General features: G+C 39.4%; 1 protein-coding gene across 1 annotated transcript in view; it reads left to right on the forward strand.

Moving 5' to 3' along the window:
- The window catches only part of LOC148877671 (uncharacterized), a 104,264-nt gene that overhangs the window by 6,196 nt on the left and 77,897 nt on the right, over positions 1-20,171 (forward strand). The window contains exons 7-9 of the mRNA XM_088942288.1: positions 67-168; positions 5,990-6,088; positions 7,248-7,358. Coding sequence (XP_088798414.1) covers positions 67-168; positions 5,990-6,088; positions 7,248-7,358 — 312 coding nt within the window. The remainder of the gene's footprint in view (positions 1-66; positions 169-5,989; positions 6,089-7,247; positions 7,359-20,171) is intronic.

Below are 20,171 nucleotides of genomic sequence, written 5' to 3' on the forward strand. Positions count from 1 at the left end.
ATAAAATAGCCCAATTCTGCCAAATGGCTTGCACTTGTTACAGCATACTGATTACTCCCATTTTAGGTTGAGGCAGTTGCTTATGACAACCCAATACCTGGTTATGGAACGAGGAATACAATCAATCTTCGTCTGTGGGCGGCTAAGCCAAGTGGCCAGTATGATATGGTAATGTTGAAGTTGGTTTCGTTTTATTCATGTCTTGCATTTTCTTTTTCTTATACATAACTCATAGTGTTAATTTGTGAAATAAAGTGTCAAGGCCTTATTTATAGCTACAAAGCAAATCTTGCCAGAAAAAAATCTTTGGAATCGGATTTGCACATGTGAAATAAGAAAGTAAAATGAAAAGGGGAAGGAGCAATCTGGAGATTAAAAAATGAATTTGAGCGCTTTAAGCAGGTTTCTAAAGATATGGAAATTCACATAAGATGGGTTAGGAGATCACCTAACAACTTAGCTGATAGTCTAGCTAAGCAAGGTGTCCAAAGGCAAGCTATTTTCTGGGCTATATTATAGATGGTGGATCCTTTGGGTCCTTTGGGGCTTGTCTGTAACTAAAGAATTTCTTTGTTGGGTTGAGCTTGGGTCTGTATTGTAATTTGTGGGATTTATGTGGACTCTCTGTCTACCCACAACTTCTTATTGTACACATTCTGTTAATTTAATTTAATGAATCTTTTTAGTGTTGCCGATTGTTAAGTTGCTGGGCTGGTAGCAGGTTATTAAGATACTCCCATACACAACTTAAAAAATGAAGGGGTCTGTAATCTAGTTTAGTGAACTTAGTGAACAACAGGCCCCAAGTTAATTAGGCTTGTTTGTAATGCAATAAGCATTTAATGGGCCTGTAGTAGAGCCCGTTTAATGGAACAACAATAGGGGTGTTCATGGGTCGAGTTGGGTCGGTTTGAGTCATTTTCTTCAACCGACCCAACCTAGTCAGCTTACTTATTGACTAAACCAAAACTGACTGACCTTGAAGCAAAACCGACCCAAATATGAAGGGTCGGTTTGGGTCGGCTTATCGGTTTAGTTGGTTTATATATATATTTTAAACTAAAATATCTATTTCTAAATATATATTTAAATCGATTAGTTTTTATGCAAAACTGATTTTTTTGTCAATGTAATCATTCATGGAGAGAGAGATGAGAGAGAGAAAGAGAAGAAGAGGAAGATATGATTGAGAGACAAAAAAACCAACTACTTCTGGCTGCCGCCAGTTTAGTTATTTATATTAACTTAATATAAAAGGAATGGGAGATTACAAGTATGCCCCTAGTGGCACTCCCTAGAAACAAACTAATAAGAAAGAAACAAACTAACTGACTGACAACATCTTAAGCTGACAACCCACTAACAGCAACTATAAAATAACAGTTAAATAATCCTCACAACACTCCCCCTCAAGTTGGGCTGAATATGTCTATCATGCCTAGGTTGTCACATAACTCATTGTGTCGCGAGTATGGAAGCCCTTTTGTGAGGACATCAACGAGTTGTTCCTTGGAGTTGACATAAGGGATGCAAATTTCCCTTTTTTCCAAATTTTCCCTTATGAAGTGTTTGTCCACCTCAATGTGCTTGGTCCTCTCATGTAGGACAGGGTTGCTGGCGATATTTATGGCTGCCTTGTTGTCACAGTAAAGAGACATAGGATTATGAACAACAACTCCAAGCTCCCCTAGAAGATTTTTTAGCCAAAAGACTTCAGCCACCCCATGTGCCATAGCTCTACATTTAGCTTACCTTGCTACCACACTTTGTTTCTTGTTTTTCCAGGTCACTAGGTTTCCTCCCACAAATGTGCAATACCCACTCATGGACTTTCTATCATCCACAACACTTGCCTAATCAACATCTTTAAAGACATCCACCTTTAGGTGATTATGTTTACTGAATAGTAGACCTATTCTGGGATACTCTTTTAAGTATACCCACTCATGGACTTTCTATCATCCACAACACTTGCCTAATCAACATCTTTAAAGACATCCACTTTTAGGTGATTATGTTTACTGAATAGTAGACCTATTCTGGGATACTCTTTTAAGTATCTAAGAACTCTCTCTGCTGCCTCCATGTGTGCTTTCTTAGGAGAGTGCATGAATTGGCTTAGAACCCCAACTGAATAGGCAATGTCTGAACGGGTCATGGACAAATAAATCAGCTTTCGCACTAACCTTTTGGAACTATTTCACATCTTTCAGAGGCTCACCATCACAGTCACCCAACTTGTGATCAACATCCATGGGAGTATATGTTGGCCTTGCACCTAATTTGCCTGTGTCTTGTAATAGATCAGGGGTGTATTTCCTTTGAGAAATGAAGATACCCCTTTCTGAGCGGACAACTTCAATTCCGAGGAAATACTTCAGGGGACCTAAATCCTTCACTTCAAATTTAGATGCAAGGAATTGTTTCAATTTTTGTATTTCTGAACTCCAATTTCCTGTAATGATGATATCATCCACATACATTATCAATACAACAACCTGTTCCTGACATCTCTTCACAAAGAGTGTATGATCTGACTGACATTGTTTGAAGCCTACCTACTGAACTGCCATGTGAAACTTACTGAACCAAACTTCACAAATGGGCTCTATGGGCCCAACACTTACCCTAAGTGGTCCCTGGGCCAAGCCACCTTGTAACACCCAGGGACTGTGGGCAGATGCAAGATTAGCCCATCAGGTATTATCCTCAATGGTCTTACACTTAACCTCTCAGCCCATAATGATCATACACTGCCCGACAAGAGAGGACCTCTCCCTCGGTTGCAAGGAACAGTGTTGCACTCTCCACTTATATGGATCCCGGGAATTAAAACCCTTTTGCAAACATTTTAGAAACCATAATATATATACTTTTATATCTCATATAAAATATATTTTGCAAAACAAATTTCAACGGTTGAAATCGGCTGCCGGCAGTCTTGGTTTCCAACAATGAGAGTGTATCCCCGATCATTACCTTTGTCCGACAAAGGGGCTGATCCTGTCACTATGATTACCCACTCAGATGAATTCTCGGATTGTCCCAACATACCCACGTTTTGACCCCCGCTAAGGATCTCACTGATTGGTACATCAAAGACAGCCCGATCCGACACCTAGTGCAGTATCATAATCGAGTCTAGGGGTCGGGTGTAACTTTCCAGTTTTGCCCATCAATCTCCAAGGTCCAGGGCAATACTGGAAATCTGGTCCAGTTCAAAGATTTAATTAATCCCACACTATATGTGCCTAGGGTCTCACCCCGGTAGCTGAGACAAGCCACCCCAATCGACTTGGTGGCACCACAGTGTCAGCCTTGTCAGGATAGGTCTCCCCAGACCGACCCACTCGCTGTGAACATTCAAAACTAACACGAGTCTCAATAAGTGTCCAGTTTAAGGGTAATACACAGAAACATACCAAGGGAACATGAATCAAATATTCAGTTTTAATCATTTACAACAAAACTCATAAAGTACATCAATTTTGATTGAAGCTAAGGGCATACAAAACTGTCTAACATCTTCTGCCTCCTTAACCCACTTTAAGTGGGGGGACACTTGTCACCTTAGGAAGGAAGAGTTTTCTTTTCCCTCCTTAACCCATTTTAAGTGGGGTGACACTTGGGCACTCTAAGAAGAGAGGAGTGAGGAGTTACTTAACCACCTTCCTCCTCTATGTAAACCCCTCTCCTACAAGGAGAAGGGGCTAATGCCTTTTTGTTGGCTAATACTAATTTGTTTGCAGGATTTCTAGCACTAAGAAACAAGTGGGAAGAGAAAAGAGAAGAAGATTGGTGTGGAGAGCATAAAAACAAGGAAGAAGAAGGTAGGGAATCTTGTTTTCTTCCTACACCCCTTCAATATGATACTCCTTGTGCTTCCACATGAGATGGAAGACCATATTCTATCTATTCCTCTCACTCCTTTCTTTCTTCCTTGTTTCATATTGAAATGCATGTAAGGAGATAACCATCTATAACCTCGTCTATGAAACTTGGATAATAATGGTTCCTTACTTCATTTTGACCCTGAAAATCATTACTTTATGTGAGGGAGACAACCATCTACAACCATGTTCATGTAACTTGGCTGATTATGGTTCCTCACAGCATGATAATGCACATAACCACAATTTAAAGGCCATTTGTAGCCTTATTGATGAAACATGACTTTTTATGATACCTATTTACTTGTTATGTATAAAAAGTTTGTTTATTTATTTGTTGGTTTTCTCTCAAACAAAGAGGGAACATATACCAGAATTTTCAAAGGAAAATTCTGCAGAAAAACGATACTTAGTTTTGTCTATTCATTTGTACTTCTGAATCAGAATCAAAAGGTTTTCTCTGCTCCTAGCAGAGATGTAATTAAGAGAATATCTACGTGATTTCTTGAATGAGGCTTACCCAGATAACAAAAAAACCTAGTTATTAGTCTAATTGGGTTAATTATGTTATGTGAGAAATTATATTAAAAAAAAATTTCACCAATACCGATAAAAAAAAAGAAATTAAAATGGAAAGATCGGTTGAAGGTCTTAGCTTTCTGATGAAATGGGTTAATTATCTGATGCTAATCAATTTATTAGCTTCAAGAAAATGCCCCAAAAGAATTTGCCTCAAGTAGAAGAGTGATTTGATTAGAGTTTGCCTCCAATCGCTCACTACACAATATTTCTGTTTTGGGTAGTAATCAGGTTGGTTCCAACTACATCTGAGTCCTATTTGATTATTAAAAAATCACATCCAAATCTGACCCTAAACCAAATGGATTTAGGGACCACAGGTTTGGATTTGGATCTTATTGGGCTTTTGTATTGGACTGGGCTGTAGTATGCTGGACACTTTGGGAAGAAAGAAATTCCAGGATATTCTCAGAAGCTGAGAGAGGGGCAGCAGATCTGAGGGCTATCATACATATTAGGGCTGTACAGTGGCTGAAATCTTTGGAGTTATTCACAGATTACATTGTGGATGACATGTTGAGGAAGTGGGGTGAAATTGCAACTTGCACATAGACCAAGTCAGTAATGAGTGTCTTGGACCCCTTCACCTATTGGATTCTTGAAATTAAACTTTGATGGGTGTAGTAGGGGAAATCTGGGACAGTTGGGGATTGGGGGTGTTTTTAGGGATGAGAATGGGGTCATTTCTGCCATGTTCTCAAGCCCAATTGGAGTGGGTGACTCCCTTAGAGCTGAGATCTTTGCAGTTATGGAAGGAGTCCAGAAAGCTAAGGAGTTGAACATCAGGAAACTCATAATTGAAGGGGATTTAGAGGTGGTGATAGGGTGGTTGAATAAAGATAACAATGGCTTATGGAAGTACAGTAATGAGAGGAGGAAATTTAAGTGGCTGGTGTGGGAGATGAAAGTTAAGATATGCTGGGTTAAAAGATCAGCTAATTCCCTAGCTGATGGTTTAGCTCAACAAGGGGCAAAAGGGATTCACTGTTTTGGGCTAAGCTGTAACTTTAGTGTTTTTTCCTTTTCTTTTTCCTTTTCTCGAGGTCCTTCGTTGCTCTTGGAAGATAAGTGTGTTTGTCTTCCTCTTGTAAATCTTCTATTGATGATTTAATGAAAGTGTTATTGATAAAAAAAAAAAACTAAAAACAATGTAAATAAAGTAATCGCTCTTTAACTTATTCATATAAAATATTTTTATAAATATATGAAATAATTAAATCATAAATTTACATAAGCATATACGTTTAATTAGATTTGAACCTTAATCAGTTCAAATGGGGTTAGGTCTGCAGCCAATTCAATTAATAAATGGATGCAATGTTCAAAATCTGAATCTGTTCCATTTATAGGTTGGATTTTGGAACGGGTCTCAGACTTTATACAGCCCTATTTCTGTAATAAAGTCGGAGAATTCAACTTGCTGTTGCATGCTATAGGTAGTTATTAGATGGTTTAACTTTTTTTTCTTTAACTTTAAGCCTTTTCTTTGCATAATGTGTCATCATTAAATTCATTGACAGGAATCCTATAATACTGGAGACTATATCAATGCTGTTGTTAACAGACAGAGGGCTGAGACGATAAGTAGTGTCTTATACCCTGATGATCGTTCTTATCAGGTATGATGGTACTTTGTTTAATATGGCATAAGAAACTTTAAGATAGATGTCCCTGGGTTAATGACACAAGTGATTTTTCTAAATTAAATAAAATAGATAGTTCTGTGTGAAGGCTCTATGAAGGTCGGAAAAAAGATTATTGAAGTTTTGCATATGTGCTTGTATATAAATTTCATTGTTCATTAAAGAATTTGAGATTTTTTAAATCTTCTGTCTTCAAGAATCCCCATTTTTGTAAGTTTGGTAGCTTAACAAACATAGATTCTATAGATGTGTTACCTTGGGGACATCCCTTTTTCATAAACTAGGCATGTCCCAAGTAAAATACAAAAGATACTACTATTATAATGATATAAGTTTATATACTGGGAAACTTTTGTATGTGTTTGGTATAGCTTCTGTTTATTCATTAAACTTTTGTACTTGATTTGTTTGCAAAACTGAAAAAAGTAATAATGAAACCGTTTATTGACAATTAGTTACCACATCAGCATGACAGTGAATAAACGCCCACCGTTGGGGGAAGTGTTAAAATGAAGCTTCCCCCAATGGTAGGCGTGCACATAAATCAAGGCCACCTTTTGCGAGTATTGAAAAAACGCCCGTGGTTCCAAACACGGTTTATCTTTCTAAATAATTCTGATTAGGGGTTCTCCTGATTGTTTATAAAAAATAGGCTGTTCCCCAATAGGGCAATAAAAATTTAGTGGCTGGATCACATTTGTCCAGGAAAAAAATAAAAAAAAGAACATTCGCTCACTTTTCTTTACAGATGTGCTTTACAGCCTTCATTCCTGCAAATTATTGTATAATTCTTTAGCAGCTATCAATTACAAGATCATGTTTTAGTTTCCTGCTGCCCTCTTTATATTTATCTGTTTATTCTTTATGGAAATTTTGTTTGATCAACTTAGAGATTCCTCTTATTCTACTTGATGCAGTCACTTCTCTTTCCTAAATTAAAGTAGTAGAAATTTATAAGGTAGGATATCTCTCTGACTTTGAAGCAAATACTTAGAGCAGAAAAGTAGAAAAGTTGAATTCCTGCATAATTTTATTTCTTATACAACTATTGTTTTTCTTTTCTTTTGTGATCATTATTGTGGTATTTATTTTCCATTTTAAACTGTTGATCTTTAGTTTTTGTTTTATTTATCAGGGGAAGGAGCTGCGGTTGAAACAACAGTATTTCTTTGTCTCAGCATCATTGCAAGACATCATCCGTAGATTCAAAGAAACACACAATAACTTTGACAATTTTCCTGATAAGGTTATGCCAATGCTTACAATTTGTATGTTGCAAGATAAGCATACCAAATATTATACACCTCAAGTTCTAAAAGATATTCTTGACACTGCAGCACTACTTTTACAAATGGAAGGCTTTGGGCCTCAATCTATTGGTTAGACGTCTTGTTATTGATTGAAAAGATGGGGAAAAAGAAGAGATTGGGTGGTAATGGATGTGATGGGATTCTTCTCACCTCGGGTTTCTTTGAGGGAACCCTTACCTCCTACTGAGAGCATGGTGGGAAGGGGGGGGGGTCCTGACTGCCCAAATCTTATTCAAACTGCTTTTTATATGGTTATATGGTTCTTACATCAGTAGACACGAGTTACATGCATGTTAACTTAACTAACTTGGCCTGTGTGTCTTACCTTGTATATACTAACCTGATAGGTGGCTGTGGCTGCTTAGTAAGCAACTGCACCTATCCTCTCCTTGATGCAGAAAGCCCAAAAGTATTTAAGAGAGAACTTTTGCCAAGCTCTCTTTGTTAAGGAAGACTTCCTATAATGTTGCAACTTCAAGTAAACCCTATCTCCCTCCTGACATTCAGTATCAACTCCCTGGAATTTCAAAGGGTCAAGATCACATGGAATCCATTACCATGATCCTTTAGTTCTATGTCCCTATATAGGTTGTTGCATACTTGCATATAATTTGGTTTCGATTAGCTACTTGCACTGGAAAGTCTCCATTTGTTGTACCTTGAGCCCAAGTTGGCAAGCCAATAGCTCAGTGATGAAATTAAGGGTGCTCCTGCCATCCATTGGACAGCTCTTGGTTTCACTTTCAAATCTCATTGTCTAAGGGGAGTTTAAACTAGTGGGTGCCTGTAATGATATCTATGATAATTCTTCTCTTTCCTTATCACTATAATCAAGGTTCAAAATTTTGACACTATACGCCTTGTGTCGAGTGTATCATATCATATTGGCAGGTCTCTGAATCCCCAAATAGGGGTTGTTTCAGATTTTGAGTGGTTTCATGGGGTAGACATGCCTAAAAATCGACCCCTGAAGCAATTTTGAAAAAGAAAAACTGAAAAAAATTTACTAAGCATCAAATGGTGAAGTCTAGCTGCGGGGGTATTTCTATCTTTTCCTTTATTTCTAATCTATTTGGTGTATGTAACTTATGGAGGGCATTTCTGTAACTTTTGTTTTTATTAGAAGTCTAATAGATTGGTCAACAAGAGCGAAAAAAATTCTGTTCAAATCTTCTCTCTTGGAATTTCTCTTAGGCTATGTTTGGTTTGAAGGCAGGGAAAGCTATACAAGGTTTGTAAAGGTTTCCCCACCTTTCCTACTTTTTCCTTCAAACCAAACATAGCATTACTAATCTTCTCCCCTCTTTTAGGTTTGCATATGGTATCTGTAGAGAACACTGATGTGGGCCCCACTGCAGTGGTCCCCACTGTGTTCATAGGACAGCATGTGTAGTTATTTGTTTCAGTTATAGTAGTGTCAGTTTGAGTCAGTTTGTTAATTCAGTTGTTATTTATTTCAGCTTTTATTTACTTTATTTATTATGTAAGTACTAAGGGCAGATGTGTCCTTTCCATTGTGTACTAAACATAACCTATAAATAATAAGAAAGTGGCGGCGGCAGATCTGTTAGAATCTATTCCTCCTTTCAACCACTTGTGTTCTCCTGTTTCTCTTCTATTCTCTCTTCTTCTCTCACTTTTCTTCTATTTTGTAAACCTAAAACCTATTAGGATTCAAGACTGATTACAGTCTTGATCTTCTACTTGGTAGGGCTTCTCATGTGTGTCTAGTCCAGCGGACCACATGAGGACTAGCAAGGGCTGGAAGCTTTGAAGAAGTATTCGGTGGCTGAATCTTGGAGATTACCAGGAGAGGTTCGCAGCAATTGAAGACTTGCTGCGGCTTGCAGAGAGTTGGTAATCAGGAAGAAACAGTGAAGGTTAGGGTTCAGGTAACCCTAGAAGACAGTAAACCGAAGTACATAAGTAAGTTTTTTTTATTGAGTTTCAGAGACTGCAATCAGTCGAGATAGGTTGGACCTGTCTAGAAGAAGGGGCCGATCTGTGTTCAAGTTTGTTTCTAGGGTTTGACTTGCCGAACTGTGTTTAAGTTTGTTTCTAGGGTTTGACTGTTGGGCCGAACCCACCCCCCCTCTCAGAGGTGATTAGTTTTAGGGTTTCATATTGCCCTACAACAAGTCCCACTTATGCGGACTGCTTGGAGAGTGCAACTGCACACCTATTACAGACCTACAGTTGAAACCCTAATTTTGCTCTCACAGCAGTGGGCCCCACAGTAGTGATTTAAGAAAAATAGCATCTCAGATTGATAGGCTGCCTGGTACTGTGCATGCTGATTGATTTCAGATCAGATTTGAGTTGATTTCTTGCATATACTGTGATAGGCGATTGATTTCAGGTCAGATTTGGGTTGTTTTGAGATCAGATTTCGGATCAGATCAGATTTCAGATCAGATCAGATTTCAGACCAGTTTTGTGTTGGTTTCAGATCAGATTTCAGACCTGCTTGTTTTACTCTGTTTTCTGGTATAGTGGCTCTAACAGTTTGTAGCCATTGATTCTTGATCAAAGATGGAGTTTAAGGGTCAGGGAGAAAGTAGTTTTGGAAACAACAGTTTTGGTGGTGTATCTGAAATCGGGTTTCAGATTACAACAATGAGATTTGATGGGTCAAATTACTTGGAGTGGGCTCAATCAGCCATGATGGCTATTGGAGGAAGGGGAAAACTGGGTTACTTCTTGGGAGATGTGAAAGAACTTTCCAAGGAGGAGCCAACATACACCAAGTGGGTTCAAGAGAACTATTTGGTTATGGCATGGCTGTGTAATTCTATGCAACCACATATCAGCCGAAATTTTTTGTGGGCAAAGACAGCCAAAGAGATATGGGATGTTGTGAAAGAAACCTATTCCCAATCCCTTAATGTTGCTAGAGCCTATGAACTGAAGTGTGAGGTGAACAGCCTTAAACAAGGAGAAAAGTTAGTTTCTGTCTACTTCTCTACCTTGAAATCCTTGTGGCATGAGATTGACCATCTAGAGACCCTTCAGTGGGAGAGTCCCAAAGATGCACAGACTCACAAAAAGCAAGTCGAGACGAATAGGGTATTTGAGTTTCTGGCTGGTTTGAATTCAGATTATGACATTGTGCGACAACAGATATTGACAAGAGATAGTGTGACCCTTTCTCAAGCATACTCCCTGGTGCATAGTGAAGAGACTAGGAGGAAAGTCATGATGCAGCCTCAGCCCTCTTTCCCAGCCTTGACAGCTATTAAACCTAAGCCAGGGAGTGACTTAGAAAGGGACCGGAAGAAGGAAGATAAACGGGATCTGGTATGTGAACATTGCAAGAAACCCACACACACAAAAGATACTTGTTGGAAGCTACATCCTTACTTGGTCCCAGCAAAACTAAGAAATAAGAAGGGTAATGCTCATGTGGCCGTGAACACTGATTCAACATCCTCATCAGGCACATTCCTAGAGACTTTAGCTGTTGGTCGGGCTGCCCTCATACAGTTGGAAAAGGAAGTTGGGAGTTCAGCTCAGCCATCTCAGTCACCATCAGCTCCTGCCACATCTGCATTTGCACATTCAGGTACTCGAGCCTCAGCTTACCATGCTTCAGCTCCAAGTAATACTGACCACTGCTGGGTAATAGATTCAGGTGCATCTGACCATATGACTAGCTTGCCATCTTTGTTCACTTCTTATCACTTGTCCTCTGGTCGAGATAGAGTGTCCATTGTTGATGGCTCTCTTGTTCCCATTTCGGGCAAGGGGGACATCAAGCTATCAGATACTATCTCTTTATCTTCTGTCTTGCATGTTCCTAAGCTTGATACTAACCTGCTTTCAGTTAGTAGTATTACCAAATACATGAACTGTTTAGTAACATTTTTCCCTGACCGATGTGTTTTTCAGGATTTGGAGACGAGGAAGTTGATTAGGATTGGCCGTGAGATGAACGAGATCTATCTGCTTGGAGAGAGTTCTCCTCGGGAGGAGTCAGTGGATAAGAAGTCTTTTGTTTCCCAGTCTGTGAGTTCGGTTATGCCAAAGCATAACCGATTAGGTCATTTGTCTTTTAAGTCTTTGAAAAGTCTGTTTCCTGCTTTATTTGAGTCTGTTGAGTTATCAAAGTTGAGGTGTGTGAGTTGTGAGTTTGCCAAACATTGTAGAACCTCTTATTCTTTAAGTAATAAAAGGAGTAATTCCTCTTTTGATATTGTGCATACTGATGTTTGGGGGCCATATCATATCTCTTCGATGGGTGGGTATAAATATTTTCTACTGTTTGTTGATGACCATACCCATTTTTCTTGGGTCTATCTTATGCATTCTCGGGATGAGGTTCCTGCTCTGACCCAAAACTTCCACCAGATGGTTCTCACTCAGTTTGGGACCAAAATCAAAGTCGTTAGATCTGATAATGCAAATGAATACTTTGCTTAGCCATTGACCTCCTACCTTCTTAGCCATGGAGTTATTCACCAGAGCACTTGCCCTTATACACCACAGCAGAACAACGTTGCTAAAAGGAAGAATAGGCATATCTTGGAGGTAGCTAGAAGCATTGTGTTTACCTTCAATGTACCTATTCGCTTCTGGGGTGATGCTATCCTCACGGCAGTTTATCTCATTAATCGAGTTCCTTCCTGGGTTCTTGATATGAGAACCCCCTTTTCCCTTCTATACCCAGACGAGGAGTTGTTCCCCTTAAAACCTTTGGTTGTACCTATTTCGTTTAGCTTCTCGGGCCTCATCATTCCAAGTTTGAACCTAAGGCCTCCAAATGCATTTTCCTTGGTTATGCACAAACTCAAAAGGGTTATTGCTGCTATGATCCGGTTTCAGGGAAATGGTTTGTCTCCATGGATTTCACCTTCTTTGAGGAGACACCCTATTATCCTAGGGTTTCTCCTCAAGGGGAGAGCAGCGAGAGTGGAGCTGTTTTGAGTTTCTTTCCTCATGGGGAGAGTGGTGAGAGTGGAAGTGGGGCTGGTAGAAGCGGGGCTGTTTTGAGTGGGGCTGTTCCTTTACCTATTCCACTAGATGATGAAGGCTGTAGTGGTGAGGGTGGTCAAAGGGAGCCGGAGTTGAGAGTCTATCACAGGCGGTGCAGGCAGGTTGATCCTAGTCATCTGTAGTCTCGGCCAGCTCTAGTTCCTTCTGCGGCTCCAGATACAGAGCCTACTGAGATACCTCTCACTGTTGCCACTTCCTCTCTTGTGGATGACCTTGATCTCCCTATTGCCATTCGCAAAGGGAAACGGCATTGCACCACTTCTACAGCTCACAGCATCTCACAGTTCTTATCCTATGATCGTCTGTCTCCATCTTACCGGTCCTATCTCACTTCCATTGCTGATGTCCCTATTCCAAGAACAGTGCAAGAATCCTTATCAGTTTCTAGAATGGAAAGATGCAATGCAAGTCGAAATGGATGCCCTGCTGAAGAATAATACTTGGGCACTGGTTGACCCACCAAAAGGAAAGAAACTGGTGGGATGCAGATGGGTGTTCACTGTGAAGCATAATGCTGATGGCTCTATTGAAAGGTACAAAGCCCAGCTGGTTGCAAAGGGGTTCACTCAGACTTATGGTATAGACTACTTGGAGACCTTTGCCCCAGTAGCCAAGATGACCACCATCTGAGTTCTGTTATCCCTTGCAGCAAATCATTCTTGGCCCCTGTTTCAGATGGATGTTGAAAATGCCTTTCTAAATGGAGACTTACAGGAAGAGGTTTACATGCAGTTGCCTCCTGGATTCTATGATACAGAGACAGGTAAGAAGGTTTGCCGACTAAACAAGGCATTGTATGGTCTGAAGCAGTCACCTAGAGCTTGGTATGATAGGTTCAGATTAGCCCTTGGATAGTTTGGTTATGTACAGGCCTAGTCAGATCATACATTATTCATCAAGAGGGTGGAGTCCTCTCTGACACTACTTGCAGTATATGTTGATGATATTGTGGCGACAGGAAATGACAATCATGAGATTGAATCCCTCAAACAGCTCCTTCATCAAGTGTTTGAGGTGAAAGATCTTGGTGCACTACGGTACTTTTTGGGTATTGAGGTTGCTAGATCCAAGCGGGGGATTTTTATCTCTTAGAGAAAATATGTTCTAGATCTATTGGCGGAAACTGGAAAGTTGGGGGTTAAGCCGGCTGATACACCCATCGAACAAAATCACAAGATTAGTGCAGAGGGCGGGGAGCCTCTTGAAGACAAAGTTATGTTCCAACGGTTGGTTGGAAAGCTCCTATATCTCTGCCTCACTCGGCCGGATATCAGCTATGCAGTTAGTGTTGTTAGCCAGTACATGCACTCCCCTAGAACTTCTCATCTTCTTGCGGCAGAGAGAATATTAGCATACTTGAAGAGATGCCCGGGTAGAGGTATACTGCTCAAGAACAATAATCACATGAGGGTGGAAGTCTATACAGATGCCGATTGGGTTGGGAGTGTTGATGACAGAAGGTCTACCTCTGGATATTGTGCCCTTGTGGGAGGTAACCTTGTCTCTTGGAGGAGTAGGAAGCAGAGTGTTGTTTCCCGCTCCAGTGCTGAAGCGGAATACAGGTCAATGGCTAATGGAGTGGCTGAAATCTTATGGCTGAGGTCACTACTTGAAGAGTTGGGTATTGACTATGAAAAGCCCTTAATGCTGTATTGTGATAATCAGGCAACTATTAATATAACCCACAACCCAGTGCAGCATGACAGATCTAAACATATCACAAGAAGTGTGTCTTCCGTACATCACATCTAATATGCAGCTCGCGGATATCCTCACCAAGGTTGTACCAAGGAAGAAGTTAGAGACAGACCTATCCAAGTTGGGAATGATAGATATCTACTCCCAACTTGAGGGGGAGTGTAGAGAACACTGATGTGGGCCCCACTGCAGTGGTCCCCACTGTGTTCGTAGGACAGCATGTGTAGTTATTTGTTTCAGTTATAGTAGTGTCAGTTTGAGTCAGTTTGTTAATTCGGTTGTTATTTATTTCAGCTTTTATTTACTTTATTTATTATGTAAGTACTAAGGGCAGATGTGTCCTTTCCATTGTGTACTAAACATAACCTATAAATAATAAGAAAGTGGCGGCGGCAGATCTGTTAGAATCTGTTCCTCCTTTCAACCACTTGTGTTCTCCTGTTTCTCTTCTATTCTCTCTTCTTCTCTCACTTTTCTTCTATTTTGTAAACATAAAACCTATTAGGATTCAAGACTGATTACAGTCTTGATCTTCTATTGTATCAGAGATGTAGAGTTCGCGGTTACTGTTCACGCCCTTTTCTGTGCCCTAAGAATAGAGGGCACTCTTGATTCACTACAGAAAGGACAAAGACACTAAAAGGACTGGTCGTCCTTTAGACAAGTAGGCTTTAACACCTCTAGTGGTGACTGTTATGTCGTTTTGGGTGGTTTCCTAAGTTCCCTCTTTGCCATAGCCCTAAGAAGAGATGATAATGGTGTGGCAGGTTTATGACAATGTTTAGCATGGTGACAGCCCTAATACAACTGTGCGAAGTAATTGGTGCTCCAAATAAGTGATTTTGTGGTTCCTGCTTTGTTCCAATGTTTAAATCTAGAGCAGTAGGTTGGTGCTCTTTTTGTGGGTGATTGCAATTTTATTTACCTAGTTGGTCGTGTTCTTTCTCCATGGCTTCTTTCACTAGTAGCTCTAAATTGGCTGTGGTAGTGCAAATAGATTTAATGAATACCTAGTTGATCATTGTAAAGCTCAATGGCATGAACTATGTACCATGGGTCGAATCTGTGGAAGTTTCCTTAATTGGATGGGGAAAAATGAAATATATCAGGGAAGAACAACCAAAGAGTGGGTCTGAAATGTATAATGAATAGGTGCGAGAAAATGCCCAAATTATGACTTTGTTGTGGAATAGCATGGAAAACCATATAAGTGTTAATCTTATGTTTCTAGATGTTGCAAAGGAAATCTTGGAACATGCTAGGCAACTGTATTTAGGACAATACAATGTAACAAAAATTCATCAATACCAAGATTACTTTACTCTTCAACAGGGACATAAGAGTGTGGAGGAATACTATGCTGCCTTGAAAAGTTGGAGAAATGAACTTAATGTTTATCGTCCCCTTTCTACAGATCTGAAGGTGCAACAAGAACAAAGGGAATGATTGAATGTTGCTAGATTTCTATTAGGATTGGGATCTTAATTTGAGCCAATAAGAGCTCAAATTTTGGGGAATAGTAACCCTTCACTTTCTGAGATATTCTGTGGTCGTGAAGTGGGCGGAGGAGAAAGAGATGGTGGTAAACACAGTAGCGGACATGGCAGCATTTGATAGTGTTCCCATTGTGGTCGTGAACCATACAATTAACTTCTTCTATGACTTGTATGGCCCTCCCTCCTCTTGAGCCAATCATGTCTTGGTAGAGGATGACACTTAAAACAATATTCCTACTAATAAATCACCTACTACAGGAGTTAGTAAGGATAACGAGTTGGTTTCCATCACCCATGAGGAGTATGAAAGACTTCACCAATCCTCTTCCAGGACTACTATTACTCTTGCTCATTCGGGTATCACTTTTCTTGCTTCTAGTTCAAAAACCACATCCTAGATAATTGATTCTAGAGTTTTAGATCATATGACTGGAAATTCCAACTTTCTTATGTCTTTATCCCCTCCTTCCACTTCTTAAATTGTGACCTTAGTTGATGGAACTTCCTCCTGTATTACGGGTACTGGTAAATGTGTTTCTTAGTTCAGACTTCAGTGCTCCATATTTGGTGTTTTATGTAGTTTTTTATCTGTAGGTAAGTTGACTCAATCTCTTAATTGTTTTGTAACCTTCTTGTCAGACAATGTATGCTCTTAGCTCCAATCAAATTTATGTGTATTGAGATTTATGAATTAATAAAATCAGTTCATTATTGTTTCATGTTTTGTGATTGGTGTATTTCTATGAATTACCCCTTAAATTGGATATTTATGAGACTTATGTTAGTTTAGAAAGTTCTCAACCATTGGACTTGGGGAATTTATCTTGACAAGGTTGATACTGATGTATTGCTGAAATGGTGGAGCAACTTGTCTCAGTTACTAGGTTTAGACCCTAAGTACACTCGGTGAGTGTTTGTAAGAAACACTGAACACAGACCAATTTCTAGTTATGCCCTGGACCTTGGAGACAGATGGGCAAGACTGGAGAGTTGCACTTAACCCTAGACTTGATAATGATACTGCACTAGGTTTTGGACTAGGCTACTTTTGATATGCCAACCAATGAGATTCTGTCAGGATCAAATACATGGGTGTGTTGGAGCAATTCAGAATACTACATGAGTGGGTGATCATTATGATAGGGTCAACCCTTTTGTCAAATGTAGAGAATACTAATGTGGCACTGTGTTCGTATGACTGTAGTTAGTAGTTAGTTATGTTAGTTGGTAGTTTATTTCAGCTTATTGTTATTAGTTTTCTTTTATTATTTTGCCATGTAAGCAGTAAGGGTAATTCAGCCCTTTTACTTCCATTCGAATATTAATATAAATTGTAAGAGTGGGGCGGCTGTTGCATGTCACTCTCTCTTTTCTGAATTCTCACCTTTGAATTCTTCTTCTCCTCCTCTTATCCTCTTTTTTCAATCTTTGTTAATTTCTCATTAAATCTAGGACAGATTGTAGTCTTATTCGACTACTTGGTATCAGAGCCAACCTAGAAGTTCTTATGCTAGTCTAATCAGGCCAACTACATGAGAGCTTCCTAGGTTTGGAAGTTTTCAGTAGAAAAAAGGGAATCGGCTGATTCTTGGAGGTTGCTGGCAGTGTGTGGCTGCTGCTAAAGAGATTGTAGAGCCTTGGAGAGATCCAGTGATTGGAAGAATCAGAAGAAGGTTCAAATCCTCAAGATTAGGGTTCAGACATCAGTTAGAAGGTGGCAGCCAGAGTTTTTTCATGAAGTAAGTTGTTTTCTTTGAGAGCGATCTAAAAAAAGATTAGCTTTGTTTATTTTGAGAGGTGCAGCTGGGAAATCTCCTCTCTTTTGAGTTTTTTAGGGTTTTAAGAGAAAATCCTAAAATTCAATACTGTTATTAATTCTGAGGCAGTAGTTGGACCTGTTTCCGTTCAGCCTGAGTTTTTTTTGTTCTCTGGAGATCTAGTAGAGCTGTTCAGTATTTTTGGGTAGTTGCCGAACCTAATTAATCCTCCTAGGTCGGCTGTTATCAATTTTTGGGTGCAGTTTCTCTTAACACAGTGATAAAAAGGTGTTTTTTTTATTAACATCTTAACCAAAGATGGAGTTTAAGAACCAAGGGGAAGGTGGTTTTGAAGGGATGAGAGATCCATCGTATGGACGCCCGAAACTTGCGGAATAAAGGGGCCAATTTCAAAAATTTTTCTCTCCCTTTCAAGAGCTCACCACTGTAATCCCCGAGTTTATGATTGAGTTCCATAGGTGTGTCAGCAGGTTTATCTCCTAGCTTTCATGTATTCTTTAGGAGATCTAAGGTGTGCTTCCTTTGGGAGAGCGAGCAACTTCAATTCCAAGGAAGTAGTGCAAAGGCCCAAGATCCTTTACTTCAAATTGTGTAGCCAAAAATTTCTTTAATCTCTGAATCTCTGAGACCCAATCTCCAGTGATAACAATATCATCTACATAAACAACTAAGGCTATTGTTTTTTTCTCGTTCCCTCTTTACAAAGAGTGTGCGATCAGTTTAACATTGCTTAAAACCCATCTGTTGTACTGTTTAGTGAAACTTGCTAAACTAAGTTCTTGGAGATTGCTTTAGACCATACAAAGCTTTCTTCAATTTGTATACTTTCTATTCATTGCCCTTAGCACAAAAACCAAGAGATTGAATTATGTAAACTTCCTCTTCCAAATCACCATTTAGGAAGGAATTTTTTATGTCAAGTTATGAAGTTCCCAGTCAAGATTTGTAGCTAAAGATAGAAGAACCCGAATAGAGTTAATTTTTGCAACAAGAGCAAAGGTCTTAGCATAATCAACCCCATACACATGTGTTGAAGCCTTTTGCAATTAGCTGAGCCTTGTACCTTTCCACAGTACCATTTGCCTTATATTTTACAAAGAACACCCATTTTCAGCCCACAAGCTCCTTTCCCTTAGGAAGATCTACCAACTCACATGTGCCATTCTTGTGAAGAGCATTGATCTCTTCCTTCATTGTATATGTCCACTTAGGAACAAGTAAGGCCTCTATAACACTCTTGAGAAGTGGAGCACTATCAATGGCAGATAAAAAGGCACGAAAAGAGGATGAGATATTCTCATAGGACAAGAAATTAGATATGGGGTGGTGTGGTGCATGATCTAACACTCTTCCTTTTTGCAATAGGAAGATTTAGATCACAACTTGAAGTGCAATATCAATAGGTTCAGGAACATCAACTAGAACAATAGTACCTGGGTGAGATGGAGGATCCAACCCCTAAGATTCTGATGGCATTGGTAGCATAGTTTCTGGTGGCTGTATGGCAATTGAACTCTGTTGGCCTTGATTTTTGCAGCATTGTCTCTGAAAGACATGGAATGGAGGAGGATCAGGAAGAGAAGGCAATAAAACTTGTGTCTGACTTTGTTTCTCCTCAATTGTATTCTCCCCATGAGGAGAAACATTAAAATAGGGAACATATTCAAAGAAAGAAACATCCATAGAGACAAAATATTTTTTGGACATAGGGTCAAAGTAATGATAGCCTTTCTAAGAAAGAGGATAACCAAGAAAAATGCACACAATAGCTTTTGGATCAAGTTTACCATGAGTAAGTGAGAGATTATGAACAAAAAACTTACATCCAAAGACACACATAGGTATAGGAAACATTGGTGCTTTGGGGAAGAGGAGATGATGAGGACTATATTCCAATACCTGAGATGGTGTCCTATTGATGACATAGGCATCGGTCAGAACAACATCCACCCATAATCTTTTTTCGACATTCATATGTAACATCAATCCCTGAGCAACTTCTAGGAGATGCCGATTTTTCCTCTCTGCAACCCCATTTTATTGAAGGGTTCTGGCACATGAGCTTCTATGATGGGAGCCACAGGATGCAAAGAAATCTGTGAGGTCCCCATAGAAGTACTCCTTGGCATTATCTGATTAAAAAATTTGGATTTCTAATTGGAATTAGGTGTAAACCATACGCTAAAAATCTTTTACAGGTTTAGGAACTTCCTTTTGTGAATGCATTGGATAAACCCAAGTGTGTTGGGAGAAGTCATCAATAACAGAGATGAAATATTTGTAACCATTCTCAGTTGGAATATTAACAGGTCCCAAACATTTAAATACACAATATGAAAAGGAAATTCTAATCTTTTATTACATAAAGGAAATGAGGTTCTATAATGTTTACTCAATTGACACACTTGACATTGAAATTCACTAATAGATAGACTAAAACAAATCTGGAAACAAATATTTCGAAGACTCAAAAGACATATGGCCCAAACGGTAGTGCAACAAAAGTAACTTGACTCTTACTCAACGGACTCAAAGACTCTGAAAATGTAAGACCAACTTTCTTATCCAACAATAGGGACCGTTCACCATGTTCCCTCTACATCATCCTCCCAGAGCCCAAATCCTGAAAAACACAAGAATGTGGAAGACAGATTACCGAGCAATTCAAGGCATGAGTAATACTATTAATGGACAACAAGTTAATGGGTAACTTTGGAACATGTAGAACATTATATTAGGAAAGGCCAAAAGGCAAAGGTATAGATCCCTGACCAACAATGAAGGA

This window comes from Nelumbo lutea, chromosome 1 (genome assembly GCF_056320005.1).
Source record: "Nelumbo lutea isolate HS-2025 chromosome 1, American lotus-T2T, whole genome shotgun sequence".
NCBI classification, from domain to species: Eukaryota; Viridiplantae; Streptophyta; class Magnoliopsida; order Proteales; family Nelumbonaceae; genus Nelumbo; species Nelumbo lutea.